We start from the raw sequence: 18,876 nt of genomic DNA on the forward strand, positions 1-18,876 counted from the left end.
TCCCTCGGCCCCCATAGTGAGCATAGCGCCCAGCCCCCACCCCAGGTGGTGGACCAGACCACCCACGCAGTCCCAGTATAAGTGGAGGGGGGTAGGAAGGGGGACAGGTGAAAGGGGGCTGCCTGATGGGAAGGAGGGGAACCCAGGGGTCTGACCGTCCTAAAGGAAGGGCCCGCGTCCACTCGCCATCGAAATGGAGGGCTGTCGGCCAGGAGGAATGCTGCGACTCGGGCCGAGACCTAGTCGTATGCGATCTCGCGAGGTGCTTAACTCGCAGGCCAGCCCCCCATCCAGTGGGGCTATGTCGCAGCCGACCTACCGTGGAGCTGAGGTCTGAGACGCTCGCTGGTCAGACTGGGGTGACTACTGGATCTAGATTATCCAGCCCGTCGCCCCAGTTGATTGTAGATCTCACAGAAAAAAACCAGGAGAAAAAATGTCTTTCCAAAAGGAAAAAATTTGGCAGGGCCAGAGATCCCAGCAAGGAACTAGATCCTTACCCTTGACTAGACAGAAAAAAAAATAACTGAGTACCCATAGCAGAGAGAGGGAGTATACCACCCTGGGAATGCCCATAAGCATAGACAGATTTTTTTTCTGCCTAGTGTCCTACTCCTGTAGAGGGGAGTATATCCCAATGGTTATGAAGATCAAGAGCTGTGTCCATCAATGAACGAAAGAGAAATAAGAGTTGCGTGCATTCTTGGTTTAAAATCAATAAAAATATTGGCATTTAATGTACATATTAGAAACATCTTTTTAAAACATTTCACATTATAGTGATTCAATTCTCTCAAAGTGGAAAATAAGGCTAATAACTATAAAAAACGCTCCCTTCCCCTTCTCCTACCTAGGCTGCATGACCTGTATATAAAAGCTCTGTGTACTCACCTATTGTTAATCCGCTACGGTCTGGTCATGTGACCCTGCAGCTCTATTGTTAAAGTGAAACTTTAGTCAGAAAATAAGTCCTGCTAGATAACTTCAGGCTGGCGCCTTCTGCAGGTAAAGCCAGTGGCGGAACTATCAGGGTCGCATTTGCGACTGGGACCTGAACTTTTGCCACTGTGGGGAGGGGTGGGGGGCCACCGCCTGCCGTCCACTTCCACTTCGCATGTCACCCGAAGGTTCTTCTAGGAATATGGGAGAGTACTGGGTAAGCAATCTAACTTTAATATTTTCCCTCTTTACTACATGGCTTTAAAAGACAGTTTGTCATATTGAAATGTTTGTATATTGCTTCATTATAGATATTTTGTATGAACTTCCTCCTGAGGAAGCAGTTTTGTGTCGTTAAACTTGTAGAGGAACCAGCATACTTGTAATATTCCTAAGAGCATGGATATCCCCAGCCTTGTTTGAGGACAGCGTCTTCCCAGCAACATCAGCTTGGAACAACAACTACCTTGTAAGTTTTTGTTCTAACAACTGTTTTTTTTATCTCAATGGACTTTTGTTATGTTTTTTTTAATTGTGGATAAATAAAAACTGTATATGTTTTAACAAAATAGAATTGTAAAAATCCTTGGGTACCGAGATAGTCCATTCAAACTCTATTGGTGGGCATATGAGAGATGCTCCTAAAATTCTCTCTCTACTGATATTAGGATGATGGTACCCCAATTATATGTGTTACGTATTTAACCTCCTGAGGCCTACATCAAATGTACCCTTTGTCTCCTCATTGGCTGGCTGATTTTGATTGACAGCAGCGGGAGCCAATGGCAATGCGCTGCTGTCTCAGCCAAAGAGAAGGGGAGTCTCGGGCAGCCGAGATAATTCAACAACATTACTGGATCAAGATGGGGCTCAGGTGAGTATTAGGGGGGCTGCTGCACACAGAAGGCTTTTTGTCCTAATGCATAGTATACATTAAGATTAAAAATCTTCTGCCTTTACAATCCCTTTAATTTGGTGCCAAGTCCCATTTTTTTATTTGAATAAAAATGGATTTTTGTAAAATCTTACCGTAAAATCCTTTTCTCTTAAGCTCATTGACAGACGTAGTCCTCCTTGATTAATATCAACTCGGGTTATACTGCCCTCTACAGGAGTAGGACTAGACAGGAAAGAAAACGTTCTGGCCACACCCTAGGGGCAGTCCCAGACGGTATATCCTCTCACTTCCTGCTACAGCAAATCAGTTATGTCACAAAGCAGTGTTTAGAGAATTTAACCCAACCCAACTCAAAAACAGAGGGGCGGGTACTACGTCTGTCAATGAGCTTAAGAGAAAAGGATTTTACGGTAAGATTTTACAAAAATCCATTTTTCTCTGTCGCTCATTGACAGACGTAGTCCTCCTTGATTAATATCAACTCGGGACGTCCCAAAGCAGTGCCACAAATGAGGGGTGGGAAAATGGAAATCAAAATCCAATCTAGAAGGCCCAACCGGTGCCAACTAGAAGTTTTAAAGGCTCATCAATCACACGATGAGACTCAACTGAAATTCCAACGGAAAAAAACCCTCGAGGTAGACCACCGGTCTCCTCAAATTGCGGCCTGCAAAACCTTGCAGCCAAATGAGGCATCCGCCGATGCCATCACATCAACTTTATAAAATTTTGTAAAGGTATGAACCGACGACCAGGTAGCCGCCTTGCACACCTGGACCACTGACGCCTGATGGCGGTAGGCCCAGGAAGTACTGAGCGCTCGAGTGGAGTGCGCCTTAACAGGGAACGGAGGATTCTGACCCTTAATAGAATAAGCCTGTACCACCGTCTGTCTAATCCATTTGGAGATAGTCGCGGCAGATGCAGGCAACCCCTTTCTGGGGCCATCCGTGATCACAAAAAGTGAATCCGTCTTACGGAACGATTCCGTAATCTTCAGGTATACCCTGATTGCCCGAACCACATCCAAGGAATGCAACGCATATTCCTGAGGATGATTGGGCTTAGGACACAAGGAAGGTAGCACAATATCTTCATTCAGATGAAAATCTGAAACCACCTTAGGAAGAAAGGATGGCTTTGGATGAAGAACTACCTTATCCCTATGAACCACTAGATATGGGGAATGGCATGAAAATGCAGCCAGTTCTGACACCCTGCGTGCAGAAGTGATAGCCACCAAGAAGGCCACCTTCTGGGATAAAGTAAGCAAGGGAATCTCCCTGATATTTTCAAAGGGAGGTTTCTGAAGAACCGACAAACACCAAATTAAGATCCCAGGGCGGTAAGGGCGCGCGCACTGGCGGAACCAAGTGCCGCACCCCCTGGACACCAAGGAATGAGTAGCCCAAGGCTTCTGAAAGAAGATTGCTAATGCTGAAACCTGACCCTTGATAGTGCTCAAGGATAGTTTCTGCTCAACCCCCTTTTGCAGAAAAGCCAAGATTCGGGTCACCGAATAGGTACGTGGGGGAAATTCCAAAGATTCACACCACGCGATATAAGTCTTCCATGTGCGATAATAGACTTTGCTGGAAGTCGCTTTCCTTGCTTTAATTAGAGTAGGAATAACTGAAGCTGACAACCCTCTGTCCTTCAGTACCTGGGTCTCAATAGCCAGGCCATTAAAACCAGCGACTGTAAAGCACGATGGAAGATCAGTCCTTGAGACCGCAGATCCTCCCTGAGAGGAAGTCTCCAAGGAGCGTCCGCGACTAGCCTGTCCAAGTCGGCTTACCCGGCTTGACGAGGCCAGCTCGGAATTTCCAGGATAACTGGAGTTCCCTCCACCTCTATCCTGCAGAGAAATCTCAGCAGCAATTTGAGAGGGGGGAAGACATATAGTAGCTGATACTGCCTTTACAGGCCGTTCAGCGCTTCTGCTGCGTCCGCTAGAGGATTGCGGGTGCGAGCACTGTTGAGCCAACCTACCAACAGATCCATATCCGGGGTGCCCCAATGAAGGGACAGCTGGTGAAATACCTCTGGATGAAGAGACTATTCCTCTTGATCCAGAATCTGACAGCTGAAATAATCTGCCTGTCCACCCCCGTGATAAATATCGTGGAGAGAACTGGAACAACTGTTCCCCCAATAAGAATGTTGGCCACTTCTATGGCCGCCAGGGCACTCTTGGTGCCCCTTGGTGATCGACATAAGTCATGACCGTGGCATAGTCCGATTGGATCCGAACCGGGCTGCCCTGGAGCTGCTCGGTCCAGTAAATCAGACAAAGTCTGATCGCTCTCAGTTCCAACACATTTATCGGTAACCTGGAATTTATCAGAAGAAATGACTTCCCCTGGCTGAGCATCGGAGACCGAAGCCACCAGACCATAGCCTCCCTGGTCCGCTCACTCAATCGGATCCGATTGTCCAGGGAATCGGGATTCCGATTCCATATGAGAAGAATCTCCTCTTTGGAGAATTCGGGTATGAGACTGGGCAAACGGTACTGCCTCTAAGGAGGCGACCATCAATCCCAGCCAGTTGACGGACAGCAACATCCGAATCATTGACTGAATCTTCTGGAGTTTCTCCGCATGGAGAAACACTCTTGCCAAGGATGTATCCAAAATTAGGCCCAGATAGTTCAGTCTCCTGGTGGGAACCAGGGATGATCTTTGGGAAAAGCAACGAAAACGCTGATGTCCTGCGAAGATGGGGATATAAGGATAGGCATCCTAAATGTCTATGGACACCAGGAAATCCCCCTGATGCAGGGAGGCCACCACTGTATGGATGGACTCCATCTCTTCCAAGACCAGAATTGGACGCACCTAGCCCTTTTTCCTGGGCATTGTGAACAAGTTCGACTAGAACTCCTCCAAGGAATGGGAACTACCACTGCTTGTTGTATCAAGCTGTCCCCCGCAAAGCTTTTAAGCGACCCGGGGATGTCGACTATTGGAAGGGAAGAATCGCACCGGTGGAAGTGATCGAAACTCGATCTTGTATCCCGACCATATGACCTTGCGAACCCCTTTATCCGGGATTCTGGAAAGCCCTGGATCCGGAAACCGGTGAAGACGTCCCCCCACCCTAGAGATGGGTGGGGCCCATTCTGTCAATCCAACGGGATAACAGTGGCTTTATTTAGTCTGGAAATCGGTGAGTCCACTATTGGTGGTACCGTCCATCTTTGTAATGAGGGATTCCTCAAAATGATAGCGCCTAGCCATGCGTTTGGAAATAGCAGGGCTCATTTACGGACGACCCTATTTGGGCAAGGGAAACCCTTCACCATTTTGGTAGGCTTGCTAGTACCAAAAAAGGAATATGAGTCTCAACTACCTCTGCCGGTGTAACCTCAAGATTTAAGATTTCCCGGACAGACACAACTAGTGCTTCCACCAACGCTTCTTGTGCTATGGCGGAGGCAGAAGCGTCCTCCTTACTGTCTGAGGAGACCGTACCTGAGACAACAACCCCAGAAAAGGGACTGCAATGACCAGCTCAGAATCCGTATCTGAGGTATCAGATGACATAGGGGTAGGCGGGGGTCGCTCTTCTTGACCCCTGTCCCTGACAGGCTACCTCCACCCGGGATACCAAAGACTCCAAAACTGCTGATAATGCATCATCACAAGTGGGGTACTGGAGGGTCCTGCGGCCACCCTGAGGGGATCAGGTGGGGATACATGTGTGGCAGGGTTCATGTAACAAGACACTTGCCAGCAAACACAAAAAAATTAATTGCAAGAAAAAAACATCTTTTTTTTTTTTTTTTTCTCTTTTAACTTAGTCCCCCAGCGCAGTAGCGCCCCTCAGTCTACCTGCTTGGACCCCTCAGAAAGAGAGAGAGAGAGAGAGACCCCAAGGCTCACCTGATGCACAGAAGTTTCTTATCAACCTGCTTCCAGCACTGTCTGTTACAGACAGGAAGTCTTTGGCTTGCTTTCCCTGGGCCAAGGAGGCGGCCCCGCCCCTTTACACGCCTTCCGGCGCCTCCCAATTACTCCACGAGGTGTTTGGTCACCTCAAACATGGCCGCCCCCATGCTGGAGACACGAGGCTACGCCAATATGGCGACCTCGTGCGATCTGCAGGAAAATGGCGGCGGCCTGTGTAGGATAGCGGCGGCTTGCAAGTTAGCAACGGCCTGCGGGATGTGTGCATTCGGCCTGTGCGGCCTGCGGGAGGTGTCCTCGGCCTGCGGGAGGCTGTGCGGTCTGTGGAAGTGACCGGCTTTCTGGAGGGATGGCGATCTGTGGCTGCAGTAACTCAGGCATAGGCATCGGCCTGTGTACACACTATGACAGGTAGGATACCTCTATACCTCAATAGTAATGCCTTTTAGTAGTCTGCCACTGACTTCAGTCACCCTTACAGTCATATAGTGACTTTAGATAGTCAGCTCCCAAACCAAGCCTCCTGGTTTCTATTCACAAAAATCACACTCAAATTGGGGGATCTGTGACCTGTTATAGGATAGAGGGGAGACCCAGAAACTGAGTGTCCGATCATCCCAGAGAGGGGCCCGCGTCCACCAACAAACCTGACAGGGGGAGAGGGGGAACATTCTACTCACCATACCGGAACCAGGCGGGCGCCGACTCCTGACAGAACCCCTCTCCACCGGGGTGGGGGGGCTGTCAACCAATACGGACGCCGTGACTCTGTTGGTCATTGGCGTCCAGGCGAGACGTTTAACTCGCAGGGTCAGTCCCCGTCCAGTGGGACTATGTCGCGGCCGACCCAGCGCGGAGCTATGGCCTGCACGCGCTCGTAGGCTGAACTGGGGTGACCACTGGATCTCAACATCCAGCCCGTCGCCCAGTTTCAGCGTACTTGCTTGAAGATCTCACAGGAACACTGGAGAAAAAAAGCTGTCTAAAGAAGTATTTCTAAAAAAAATCCTGCCAGGACCGAAGATCCTAGCAAGGAATCTAGGTCCTTACTCCTAACTAGACAGAAAAAAACTGATTTGCTGTGGCAGGAAGTGAGAGGATATACCGTCTGGGACTGCCCCTAGGGTGTGGCCAGAACGTTTACTTTCCTGTCTAGTCCTACTCCTGTAGAGGGCAGTATAACCCGAGTTGATATTAATCAAGGAGGACTACGTCTGTCAATGAGCGACAGAGAAATGTCTGTTAGATCTTTTTTGTTCAGCCCGCTGAACGAAAGAAATCTATGACTGTATGGCCAACTTAAACAAATTATGCAAGGTAAATAAAAAGCACTGTATTATACATAATACTCAGCAAGACACAGGTACTTAAGAAAATATTAAGGCCCAAGCAATTGAGTTAAAAACCTCAAAGTTTTAATTACTCTTGGTATCCCATTGGGCAGATCTACCAAAACTTTATTTTCCAGTGACCAGAAAAAAGCACTTATTTATTACAGTGAGGAGGGGTACAACATCTGTCAGGTTTTTATTGCCCTCTGTCTGACATTACAACCCCCGCAACATCTCATTTCTTGTTCGAATGTCACCATGCTAGGAGGTGAGGGAAAACTGCTCCAAAATAAGGGAACAGACAAAAATAAAAAAATAAATGTTCTGATGAAGTTTATCAAAAAATACAAAACATTTTGTCTGTTTTTTAATACCTTTCAAAAGAAAAGAATGTTGCATAAAATTTGTCATATTTGTGCTTATTATAGGATTTGTGGTGGCAATACTACCTGAAGCCATGTATTTATTCTAAATGTAAAGACCCTTGAATAAGGAGGAATACATGTATATAACCCGAAGTAAGGATGTTTTCAGTAACAAGTATAAGGCAAGTCAGTGCCAGGGATCCGGTCTCGTTATTCTCAGATCAGAATGATGTGTTATGAAATGGTATACTGTTCTCTGACACATGACAAGAGGAAGCTCTGTTACCACACAGTGTAATTCTACCTTGTGCTCTTCTTACCTTCATTTCCAATATCTTCTGGAATGTTTCTGTGTTGCAGTCAGCAAGCAGTTTGATATAATTATCCACAAATACAACAGAGGGTTCATGTGGCGCCATCACAACCTAAAGAATCAGTAAAGAGACAGGGTATGGTTATATGTGTTCTCGTACATATGTTTGCATTCCAAATATCGAATACAGACAGGATGAGATTAACCAAGGCATTAACATGGATTATCACATCTCTGAAATACTCCGATGTAACTCTTTGTTTGAGTGTTGTTCTCAACACCCCATGTAATCAAGCCTGTGTTTATGATCAGCGTGGTCCAATGGTAAAGCATGCTGACCTTTTAGAAGCACACATCGCATTTCATTCTACACCGACAGGTGGAAACGCCCACTCCTGTAAACTCTATAGAAAAAACCCAACTAGGGGGAAATATTTTCAACTAGTCAAGCTGCCTACAAATGCAGCTGCTCATTTACCCACTGTTTTGTACATGTTTCTCACCATAGTACTGCAATCACTTTAGAATCACTTTCATGGACGTTACTAGAATCACTGGACCCAATCCCTTACCACAGTCCTAAAACAGTTAAATATGCAAAGTGAGAACGGATCACTCTACAGCAGTCAACCTTTTTGAGACCAGGGCCAGGTAAATTCTTCGAAAACCTTTCATGCCCCAACAGTAAAAAATAAAGTTGATCACTCAAGAAAATTATGGGAATACAAACCTGGTATTGAAATGAGGCTTGATGTAACTATGGGGGGGGGGGGGGGGCGGGGGTGGTGCGTGGAGGGTGTTAGGGGACTTTGCAGCCCTGTAGGGGACGAGTTTGTTGGAGGGCATTGTGGGGCACGGTTAGAGGTTGGGGCACTATGGGGGGCTGGAAGCTGTGCAGAAGGGAGTGGGGGTTGGCACTGATGGACTTTTAGAGGATCTGCTACTGGCTAGATGCCTTGGAAAAGGGAGGCCACAGCCTAGTTGGTGAGAAACCCTGCGCTATATGGTTACCAGTACTTGGAGGGTGGAGCATTCTTTACCCTAATATCCTGTACTTCCATGACGAGCCTATTATTCTCTGAACACAGGCTGCATGGAAAGTATGTCCACTCCGGCTGTTGACATTTTTTCCATTAATAACTGAGAAAGAAAAATCAACTTCATATTGCTTGGGTGTCATTGTACTGCTACTCGGTCTGTAATAAATGGATTCTTAGGGGTGCATTCTGCAACCACAATTTTAAAAGAAACCTTTAGATCTATGCTTAGAGCCACTGTAACCTGAAGCAAACCTAATATAAAGGTATACATTACATAGTTGGAAAATATCCACAATTAGTCCTTTGCTCCAGAGAAAAGGAAGGCACTTTCACCATGCGTATGCTAGATCCAAAAACGTGTGAAGTCAGAGACAAGGGATGTAGGACTAATCTCCCAGTGCCATTTTCTAGATTGCCAAGTCTAAAGCTAAACAAATCTATCACTTAATAGCCCACACACATTGGCACCTTAAGACCCTCTTGTCAGTCTCTGTCAATTTTCGTTTTCCTTCACCCTGCTTGTGTTTACTCACCGGAGGACACAGGTGGTCTGTGCAAGATTTTTCACATGAATCCCTGAGTGTACAGTCATGTGGGACCAATACAGGGCTCAGAATGCAACTCTTATGTTTAAGGGAGCTGAAAGATAACAACTCTACTGGCAAGACCACCAGGTAATATAACTATGTTATGCAGGGACTTATGCAGAAAAAAAGACTGCTGTGTTAATAATATTGACAGACTGCATCATCTATGTAATTTATGATTTTGCCCATAGTTCCACTCTAAAGCTGGCTTCCAAGATAAGTAAATATTTTCTAAATTCAAGGTCCTCTATATTCTTCCTTGAAACTGGGTTTACTTTGTGTATTCCTTCCAGATTTGTTCAGTAATCCAGTGTGAAACCTTGCCTCTATGTGGGATCTTCCTCTAATTATTATTATTATACAGGATTTATGTAGCGCCAACAGTTTGCACAGCATTTTACAATATAAAGGGAGACAATACAGCAAGAATACAATTCAATATAGAGGGTTAGGAGGGCCCAGCTCCTAAGAGCTTACAATCGAATTGTGAGGGGCTGGTGGAACAAAAGGTAATAACTGTGAGGGATAAACTGATTGGCGAAAGGAAAGAAAAGTGGATAGAGTAGGAAATAGCCAGACAGATTGCAGTAGGGAGTTCCAGAGGATGGGAGTGGCTCTGTAAAAGTCCTAGAGATAAGCATGGGAGGAGAAGGCAAGGGAGCTAAACAGCAGGAGGTCTTGGGAGTGGAGAAGACGGTTTGGGTGATATGTGGAGACAAGATTGGTGATAAAGCTCGAGGCAGAGTTGTAAATAGCTTTGTATGTTATTGTTAATGTTTTGAATTCTTTTCGTTGGGCAATAGGAAGCCAGTGGAGAGAATGGCAGAGAGGGGTGGCGGACACAGAATGGTTGATAAGATGGATGAGTCTGGCAGCAGCTTTCATGATGGACTGAAGGGGAGAGAACTATGAATTGGTAGGCCAATGAGGAGGGAGTTACAATAGTAAGGACAACAAATAACGAGTAAGTTGCTTAGTGGTTTCAACAGTTAAAAAGTAATGTATTTTGAAGAGGTTACGGAGGTAAAGTCTGCAGGACTTGGACAGTGATGGGTTGTGAAGCTGAAAGGACAGGTCAGAGTCCAAGATTACCGCTAGTAATCTGGCATGAGGGGAGGGTCTGATAGTTGTATTATTGATCTTGATGGAGAATTCAGGGGAGGAGGCACGGGCAGGGGGGAATATTATGAGCTTAGTTTTAGAAAGATTGAGTTTGAAGAAGCGGTGTGACATCCATGCTGATATGTCAGTTAATAAGTTAGTAATGGGAGAGGAGACTAAAGGAACGAGGTAAGGAGTAGAGAGATAAATCTGTGTGTCATCAGCATACAGATGGTGCAGGAAGCCATGGGAGTGTATCAAGTGACCAAGGGAGGAGATGTAGATGGAGAAGACGAGGAGTCTGAGGACAGAACCTTGGGGGACCCCTACAGAAAGAGGAAGTAGAGAAGAGTAATAAAGATTAGTGTCTGCTTCTCTCTCCCCTTGTGACAGTTACTGGCTTTGCATCCATCCACTTCCACTCTGTTTTCTGTGGGCCTGCTGGGTCCCTCCCACAATTCTGCTCTCTGCATAGGCTATGTACAGCATACTGATTTTTATTATTATTATACAGGATTTATATAGCGCCAACAGTTTGCGCAGCGCTTAACAAAATGAAGGCAGACATTACAGTTACACTACAATTTGGAACAAAAGGAATCAGAGGGCCCTGCTTGTTAGAGCTTACAATCTAAAAGGGAGGGTCAATTGATACAAAAGGCAATAGCTGTGGGGGATGAGCTGATGGAGCAAGTGAAACAGCGTTATTAGTTAGTAGCCGGGTAGGCTTCTTTAAAGAGAAGGGTTTTCAGGGATCGTCTAAAGATGGATAGATTAGGGGACAGTCGGACAGATTGGGGTAGAGAGTTCCAAAGAATCGGAGAAGTTCTGGAGAAATCCTGGAGGCGAGCATGGGAAGAGGTGACAAGGGAGCTAGAGAGCAGGAGGTCTTGGGAGGACCGAAGAGAGCGGCTTGGTTGATATTTTGAGATCAGGTTAGTGATGTAGCTGGGGGCAGAGTGGTGGATGGCTTTGTAAACTATTGTTAGCACTTTGAATTTTATTCGTTGGGTGAGTGGAAGCCAATGAAGGGATTGGCAGAGAGGGTTGGAGGACACTGAACGGTTGGTAAGGTGGATAAGTCTTGCAGCAGCATTCATTATGGATTGAAGGGGGGATAATCTATGCAAGGGTAATCCAATGAGGAGGGAGTTGCAATAGTCAAGGCGAGAGATAACCAGGGCGTGAATTAAAAGCTTGGTGGTGTCATTGGTTAAAAAGGTCCGTATTCTAGCGATGTTGCGAAGGTTAAGGCGGCATGATTTGGACAGGGATTGGATGTGAGCCTGAAAGGACAGTGCAGAGTCCAGGGTTACCCCTAGCACCTTGGCATGTGTGGAAGGACTAATAGTTGTTCCATTGATCTTGACAGAGAATTCCGGGGAAGGGGCATGTGGAGGAGGAAATATTATGAGCTCGGTTTTAGATAGATTCAGTTTGAGGAAGTGGTGAGACATCCAGGCTTATATGTCTGTTAGTAGATCAGTGATGCGGGAGGAGACTGATGGGGTGAGCTGAGGGGTAGAGAGGTAGATTTGGGTGTCATCAGCATAGAAATGGTAGTGGAAGCCATGGGAGGCTATTAGCTGACCCAGGGAGGAGGTATAGATTGAGAATAGTAGTGGTCCAAGGACAGAACCTTGGGGGACCCCAACAGTAAGAGGAGTTGCAGAGGAGTAAGTGGAATTGTAAGTGACACTGAAGGTGCGGTGAGATAGGTAAGATTCGAACCAATGGAGAGCACAGTCACGGAGACCGAGCAAACTGAGTTTTTTGAGGAGGAGGGGGTGGTCAACAGTATCAAAGGCAGCAGAGAGGTCCAAGAGTAAGAGTATCGAGTAGTGACCATTGGTTTTTGCTGTTAGTAAGTCATTTGTAAGTTTTAGGAGAGACGTTTCAGTGGAGTGTTGATGATGGTTGATGACGTTTCAGTGGAGTGTGGACAGATGATGTCACTGATATTTTACATAGTAATAACTAGGTTTGCAAAGGTGTTTGGCATGGGAAAAACTGTCTTATATCCTTTGAAGCTACTGACAAATATATGTATATACATATTTTGTGCCCGGGGTTCAGCTTTCGGATAGTTGTAACAGAGCATAATATTTTAGTAATCTGTGTAGGGGGTGACTATCTTCTTTGAGCAGTGTGGCACTTTAAAATGTGGTTGTCTGGATGATCAGAATGCTTATAACCAACTTCACGTCTGGGCTTAGGGCCCAACCTAAACTTGGAATGTACAGTGGAGTGGCTGCCAGCAGACTGAAAACTTCCAAAACCCAAAGCGCATTCCACTTCCCCAGGGATATCTTGTGGTCTCTGGAAGGACACAAAAACACTACACAGCATTTTCTGTGCCCTCACAATATGCTTAATATCAACTGCAGTAACATACCAAACACTTCATAAGTAAAAACAGAATTCTACTGATTGGAAACAAATACTGACCAACACATTATAATCGCAGCATGAGCTATTTTAAGCATTTATCAGGCATGTTACATGGATGGAATGGTAACTTCTTTGATTGCTGTGATGCAACTGGTCTTTTTGGCCTAAGACATGGCTCTATATTTTATTTTTTCACTAGGAATAACTTATATGTATGTATACTCTTAAGCCCCGTACAGACACGCAGATCGTCGTCATACAAATGTTCGTCTTTTCTCCCCGGGATGTCGGTGTCTGTTGAAAAGTGCAAAGACAGCACAAGGACAGCACAAGAATTTTGTCCGCAGACTTCAGCTGACTGCAGAAGTGATGTCATGTAATGGTTAACTTTCCCTGTGTTTTTTATTTTCTGAGCATGCCCAGTCTTGCAAATCTGCGGTCTGTCGGCTGATTTTTGTACTGACAGGCGAACAATCGTCCGTTCTGGTGTCTGCAGACAAAAATTTTCATGTTTGCAAGAAAGACTCTTGTCCGCGGATTGTGTGCAGACATCTGTCGGAGGCACCATACTAACACGCATACAATCGGCAGATCTTTCGTCCGCCGACGTTTGTATGACGACGATCTGCGTGTGTGTACGGGGCTTTAGGGTCAGTAAAATTATAACATGACCATAACAAAGGTATCGGCGTTTAAAGTGGTATTGCACCCAAAAGCAAACATTTATTATATTGCAGCTTAGTGGTGATGGTATATATATTTTTTTATGCTTGCTTTCTTCTAATTTTACCAGATGATCCAGCCAGTGACAACAACCATATAATACTAGCAGGGGTGCTTACAATGATCAGCTTTTATTTATGTAAAACTTTTATCCCAAAAGGAAAATAAATGTTGCTGTAACTGTATATATAGTACTAGCTGGAGTTTTGTTTCAATTTGTTAATGTATTTAAACTTGCTAGTATTTCTAAACACTCCCCTCACCCCCAGACTGAAAATGCTTGTTGTCCAAAGGTGCCCTGTGCTCCTTCATCCAGAGTAGGGGTGCTCTATTACAGGAGGAGTGTTAATGGTCAGATCACCAGGTGGAAAGAGAGGTGAAAAAAAACTTAAAAAGAAAAGATGCAATATAATACATTTTTGGTTCTTGGTTTAAAAACGCTTTAACCCAGTTAGAAAATGGATCATACAAAAATTGGATTTTTTTACTTACACTAAAATCAATTTCTCTGATGTTCATTGACGGACATAGCTCCTGATCTCCTTAACCATTGGGTTTATACTGCCCCCTACAGGAGTAGGGCACTAGGCAGAAAAAAAGTCTGGCTACATCTATGGGGCAGTCCCAGGGGGTATACTCCCTTTCTCTGCTATAGGTACTCAGTTTTGTTACAAGCAGTGTCAGAAGAATTACAACTCTACAGAGGGGTGGGTGCTGTGTCCGTCAATGAACAAAAGAGAAATAGATTTTACGGTAAGTCAAAAATCCCAATTTCTCTTTCGTTCATTGACAGACTTAACTATTGGGACATCCCAAAGCAGTTTTAAACATGAGGGATGGAAACCGCGAAAAACAAAATTCCCTAAGGCTAAACTACAGCCAACCAGGTAAACAGGAGCTCAAACAAAACAACTGGAGCCCACCTGAAAAAACATTATATCCTCAAAGATGACCAGGTCCTCCAAACAGCATAAGTGAAGATAGACTAGTGCGCTCAAAATGAATATGCATAAACAAACATAATAAATTATGACAGTTATGAACCATATAAAAGGAAAAAAAAAATATATAAAAATATTTTCCTTAAAAGATTAATATCCATATACCACAAAAAGTGCAGGAAAATAAACCATGAATGGTGCCATAAAACAAAAACGTGCAGAAAAACACTCAAAAAAAGTCACTAATAAAACAATGTGGTGGTAATGGAGCCTTCAGGCTGAAATCCAAAAAGTGATTCCTTGATATTGATACTGAGTTCACACAACCTGCAATGTCAAGTGCTGCATGCGACCCCACAGTGACCAAACAAAGGAATGGGTGGCTGCTTACCAGAGAAAACTAATCAGAAAACCTGTAGTTATCCTACACTCTAGGATTAGACTGGCCCCAGCAGACAATGGAATTTCCTTAAATGGAGGCAGTCCATACATCAAGATACTTCATGTGCATTCAGGGCTTTCCAGGACTGCCCTATGTGTCCCGCCTGCAGCATCCTCCCCTTCCTCCTTTCCGGGGACCAATGAAGGCCTATTGGACCACACAGATGACTCCCAGCACCATCAGAACAGTTAATGGCCTCTAATCTGTCTCTACCTGTGAGGGGAGGAGCAGTACATCCGGGCGCTACTTCCAGGCAGCCGCTGTTGCTAGGGAGGAGGGAATGTGCAGCCTGCAAAACCCTGCAGCCAAAAGAAGTATCCGCAGAAGCCAACACATCCACTTTATAGAACTTCGTGAAAGTGTGCACCGATGACCAGCTGGTCGCCTTGCAAACCTGCATCACTGATGCCTGATGATGGAAAACTCAGGAGGCACTGAGCGCCCAAGTAGAGTGCCCCTTAACAGGGAAAGGAGAAACCTGACACTTGATGGAATAGGCCTAAATCACTGACTGTCTCATCCATCTGGAAATGGTCGCAGATGAAGTGGACAACCCTTTCCGAGGCCCATCTGCGAGCACAAATAGTGAGTCTGACTTTCCAAAAGACTTCGTAGCTGCCAGGTACACCCCTAATTGCCCGGACCACATCCAAGGCATGCAAAGCAATTTCCTTCATATATTGTCCTGGGGCACAGGAAAGGCAACACAAATTGGCAACTTTAGTTCCGTGAACTGCTCCCTCCTGCATGCACAGCCCTAGGTGCCAACAAGCTATATATTTTTGTATTTTCTCAATAAGAAACCATTTAGTAGTACACTGTATTTCTTAAACATGGAAGAGCAGGCCACCCCCCAAGAAAAGCAACAAGCACATGGACAAGTTTCTCATACAGATACTGCATGAACTGAAATAAGCGCCTAAACCAAAACAAGTAAAGCAGCGAAAACGATAAAAAGCCCAAAGGAAAGATGGCATGATCAATTCATGGGGGCTGTCATTATGGATCTTTTTCCTTTGCTGACAAACTGATCTTCTGGTTTCAGTGCTTCTAAGGCAGGCCATAGATGGCCATGAGTTGCAGGAAAGAAAATGGCTAGATTTTCCCATTAACAGTGTCAGTGTTGATGGGGGAATCCCGCCCAACAAGCTATTGTGTTCTTCCAGCAGGGGGGCACAGGGAGCCATTTGTACTGGGAGAACACACTGTGCATTTTGCTAGTGGCTATAGCTGCTGGCAATAATCACATGCTAGAAATCTGACATGATGATTGGAATCAAGTTGATCGATGGATCGACTTGGGTACAATCAGCCTGCCCATACAAGGATCAAATCTCGGTTGGCCCCCACTGAACCATCTACGGCTGGTATAAGTCACTGATCTACATATTAGTTCACTAGCTACATACTTGTTCATAGTCACTGACTCAAAGTACTTAAGCTAGAGGTGAAGAATTAGTTGCCCATGTATTTCCAATGTAAAAGGATCAATGTCTGAGCCATGGCATCTAGTAATAATGGCAGCCAACACATTTCACTCAGTACAGGTTTTCTAAAGTACTGTACATCCCTTCTAGGCATAAAGGCATTATGCTTACTCTGGTGGCTCTTTTGCCACACAAAATGATAGACGACAAACAACAAAGGTGTGAAATTCTCACTAAAAAATGCAAGGATACTACCTGCATATCTACCTTTGATTGCCTGAAAATGTTTATAAATAATACCATAACAAATGCTCAATTTATCGGCTTGCCGACCGCCACACGACTATTTACTGCGACGGTCAGCCCCTCACAGGCAAAGCGACGAAGGACTACGTCGCTAGCCTGTGAGGCTCTAGGGAGCGAGCGTACGCCCCCGAAGGCGCGCTCCCGCTCGGTCACGGACCCCTCCCACGCGTGTGCGATCACTTGCGATCGTCCGTTACACCGAGAGAAAGGCAGGCGGCTAATGCAAAAAAAGCTGCCTGTCATTCTTCCCTATGTAAGAATGGAGATCAAACAGTTCTGCTATGTAGGACCGTTGATCTCTGTTCTTACACATCAAGCCACATCCAATCACAGTTAGAAGCACGCCCCTAGGGACACACTTAACCCCTCCCTCTCAAAAAAAGTTAACCCCTTCACTGCCAGTGACATTTTCACAGTAACAGTGCATATGTATAGCACTGATTACTGTAGTAATGTCACTGGTAACCCCAAAAGTGTCAAAAATGTCAGTCAAGGGTCCGATCTGTCCGCCGCAATGTCGCAGTCCCGCATAAAAAAAAAAAAATCGCAGATTGCCGCCATTACTCCTTAAAAAAAAAAAAAAAAAAATGACAAAAATCTTTCCCTTAGTAAACGCAATAACTTTTGCGCAAACCAAACAAAATACGCTTTTTGTTTACCAAACATATGTAGCATAAAACAAATTGGCCTAAAATGTTAAACAATTTTGATTTTTACATTTTTTTGGGGGGGAATTTCATATAAAAAAATGTGAAAAATATTGTTATTTTTGCAAAATTGTCGCTCTTTTTTTGTTTATAGCGCATGATCAAAAAATTGCACAGGTGATCAAATACCACCAAAAGAAAGCTCTGTTTGTGGGGAAAAAAAGGACGTCAAATTAGTTTAGGTACAGCGTCGCACGACTGCGCAATTGTCCGTTAAATTCACACGGTGCCGAATCGCAAAATAGGCCCTGGTCAGGAAGGGGGTAAAATCTTCCGGGGCTTAAGTGGGTAAAATGGCAAGCTTGAAAAAAAGGTGAAAACTATGTCAAACTTTTTCTAACAAATATTGCAACAGCAAAAAAAACAACAAAAAAACACAACAGCTTCCAATTAAAAAACATCTCTAATGCACCTAGTCTGCAAAATCTTTTCTAAATGCCCTTTCCTTGATTAAGCTAGGTAAGCATTTTGATAGGGTACCTTTATTAACTGGAAGATGCATTCTTTCTGTCCATGTCACCAGCCATAGTCAGGCTTAGAAGTAATAGGGAATGTCACAGAAGTATGACTAATTCTGAAACAGGCAATCATTTTGGATACCTTGTAAGTGTTGAGTCAGAAAGAGGTAATGATTCATTATGCTACTATGCCTTTCATGCAGAAGACCCCCCACACCCTCACCCCCTATCCTCTCCAAGCACATATAGCTCCAGCTATGATTTAACACCGCAGACAACATACTTATACCTTCAAAACATACTTCAGATAACAAACATAGCTTAGTACTATGTCCGTTTTGTTAGCAAGCAAAGAAAATTCTTCACAGATACAGAAAAACAACTGCTAAAACAATACAAGGTATATTGGTACTATCAAATAGTGTACTATGTGTCTAATAACATATATGGTAAAGAAGCAAATGGGATGACAAAATAAAACAGAAGCTGGGAAATGAAACATATCCCTGTATATATTATATAGCACAACTTGCTACACATTACAAAATTAATTTGAAAAAAATCGGATTTTTGTAAGATCTTACCGTAAAATCCTTTTCTCTTAGCTCATTGACAGACGTAGTCTTCTTGATTCACAAGAACTGGGTTATGTTGTCTCCGCAGGAGTAGGACTAGGCAGAAAAGAAAAAACGTTCTGGCTCCACCCTAGGGGCAGTCCCAGAGGGTATATCCTCCCTCTCTCTGCTACAAGGCATCAGTTCTGTCACAAAGCAGCAACAGAGAATTTAACCCAACCCAACTCAATGATAGAGGGGCGGGTACTACGTCTGTCAATGAGCTAAGAGAAAAGGATTTTACGGTAAGATCTTACAAAAATCCGATTTTCTCTGTCGCTCATTGACAGACGTAGTCTTCTTGATTCACAAGAACTGGGACATCCAGAAGCAGTGCCACAAATGAGGGGTGGGATTGACAGAAATCAAAATCCAATCTAGA

General features: G+C 44.7%; 1 protein-coding gene across 1 annotated transcript in view; it reads right to left on the reverse strand.

Annotated features, from left to right (window-relative positions):
* The window catches only part of VPS53 (VPS53 subunit of GARP complex), a 296,463-nt gene that overhangs the window by 11,945 nt on the left and 265,642 nt on the right, over positions 1–18,876 (reverse strand). The window contains exon 21 of the mRNA XM_082246053.1: positions 7,765–7,869. Within this exon, the coding sequence (XP_082102179.1) occupies positions 7,765–7,869 (105 nt within the window). The remainder of the gene's footprint in view (positions 1–7,764; positions 7,870–18,876) is intronic.

Source organism: Pelophylax lessonae, assembly GCF_965119305.1.
Source record: "Pelophylax lessonae genome assembly, chromosome: 2".
Lineage (NCBI taxonomy): Eukaryota > Metazoa > Chordata > Amphibia > Anura > Ranidae > Pelophylax > Pelophylax lessonae.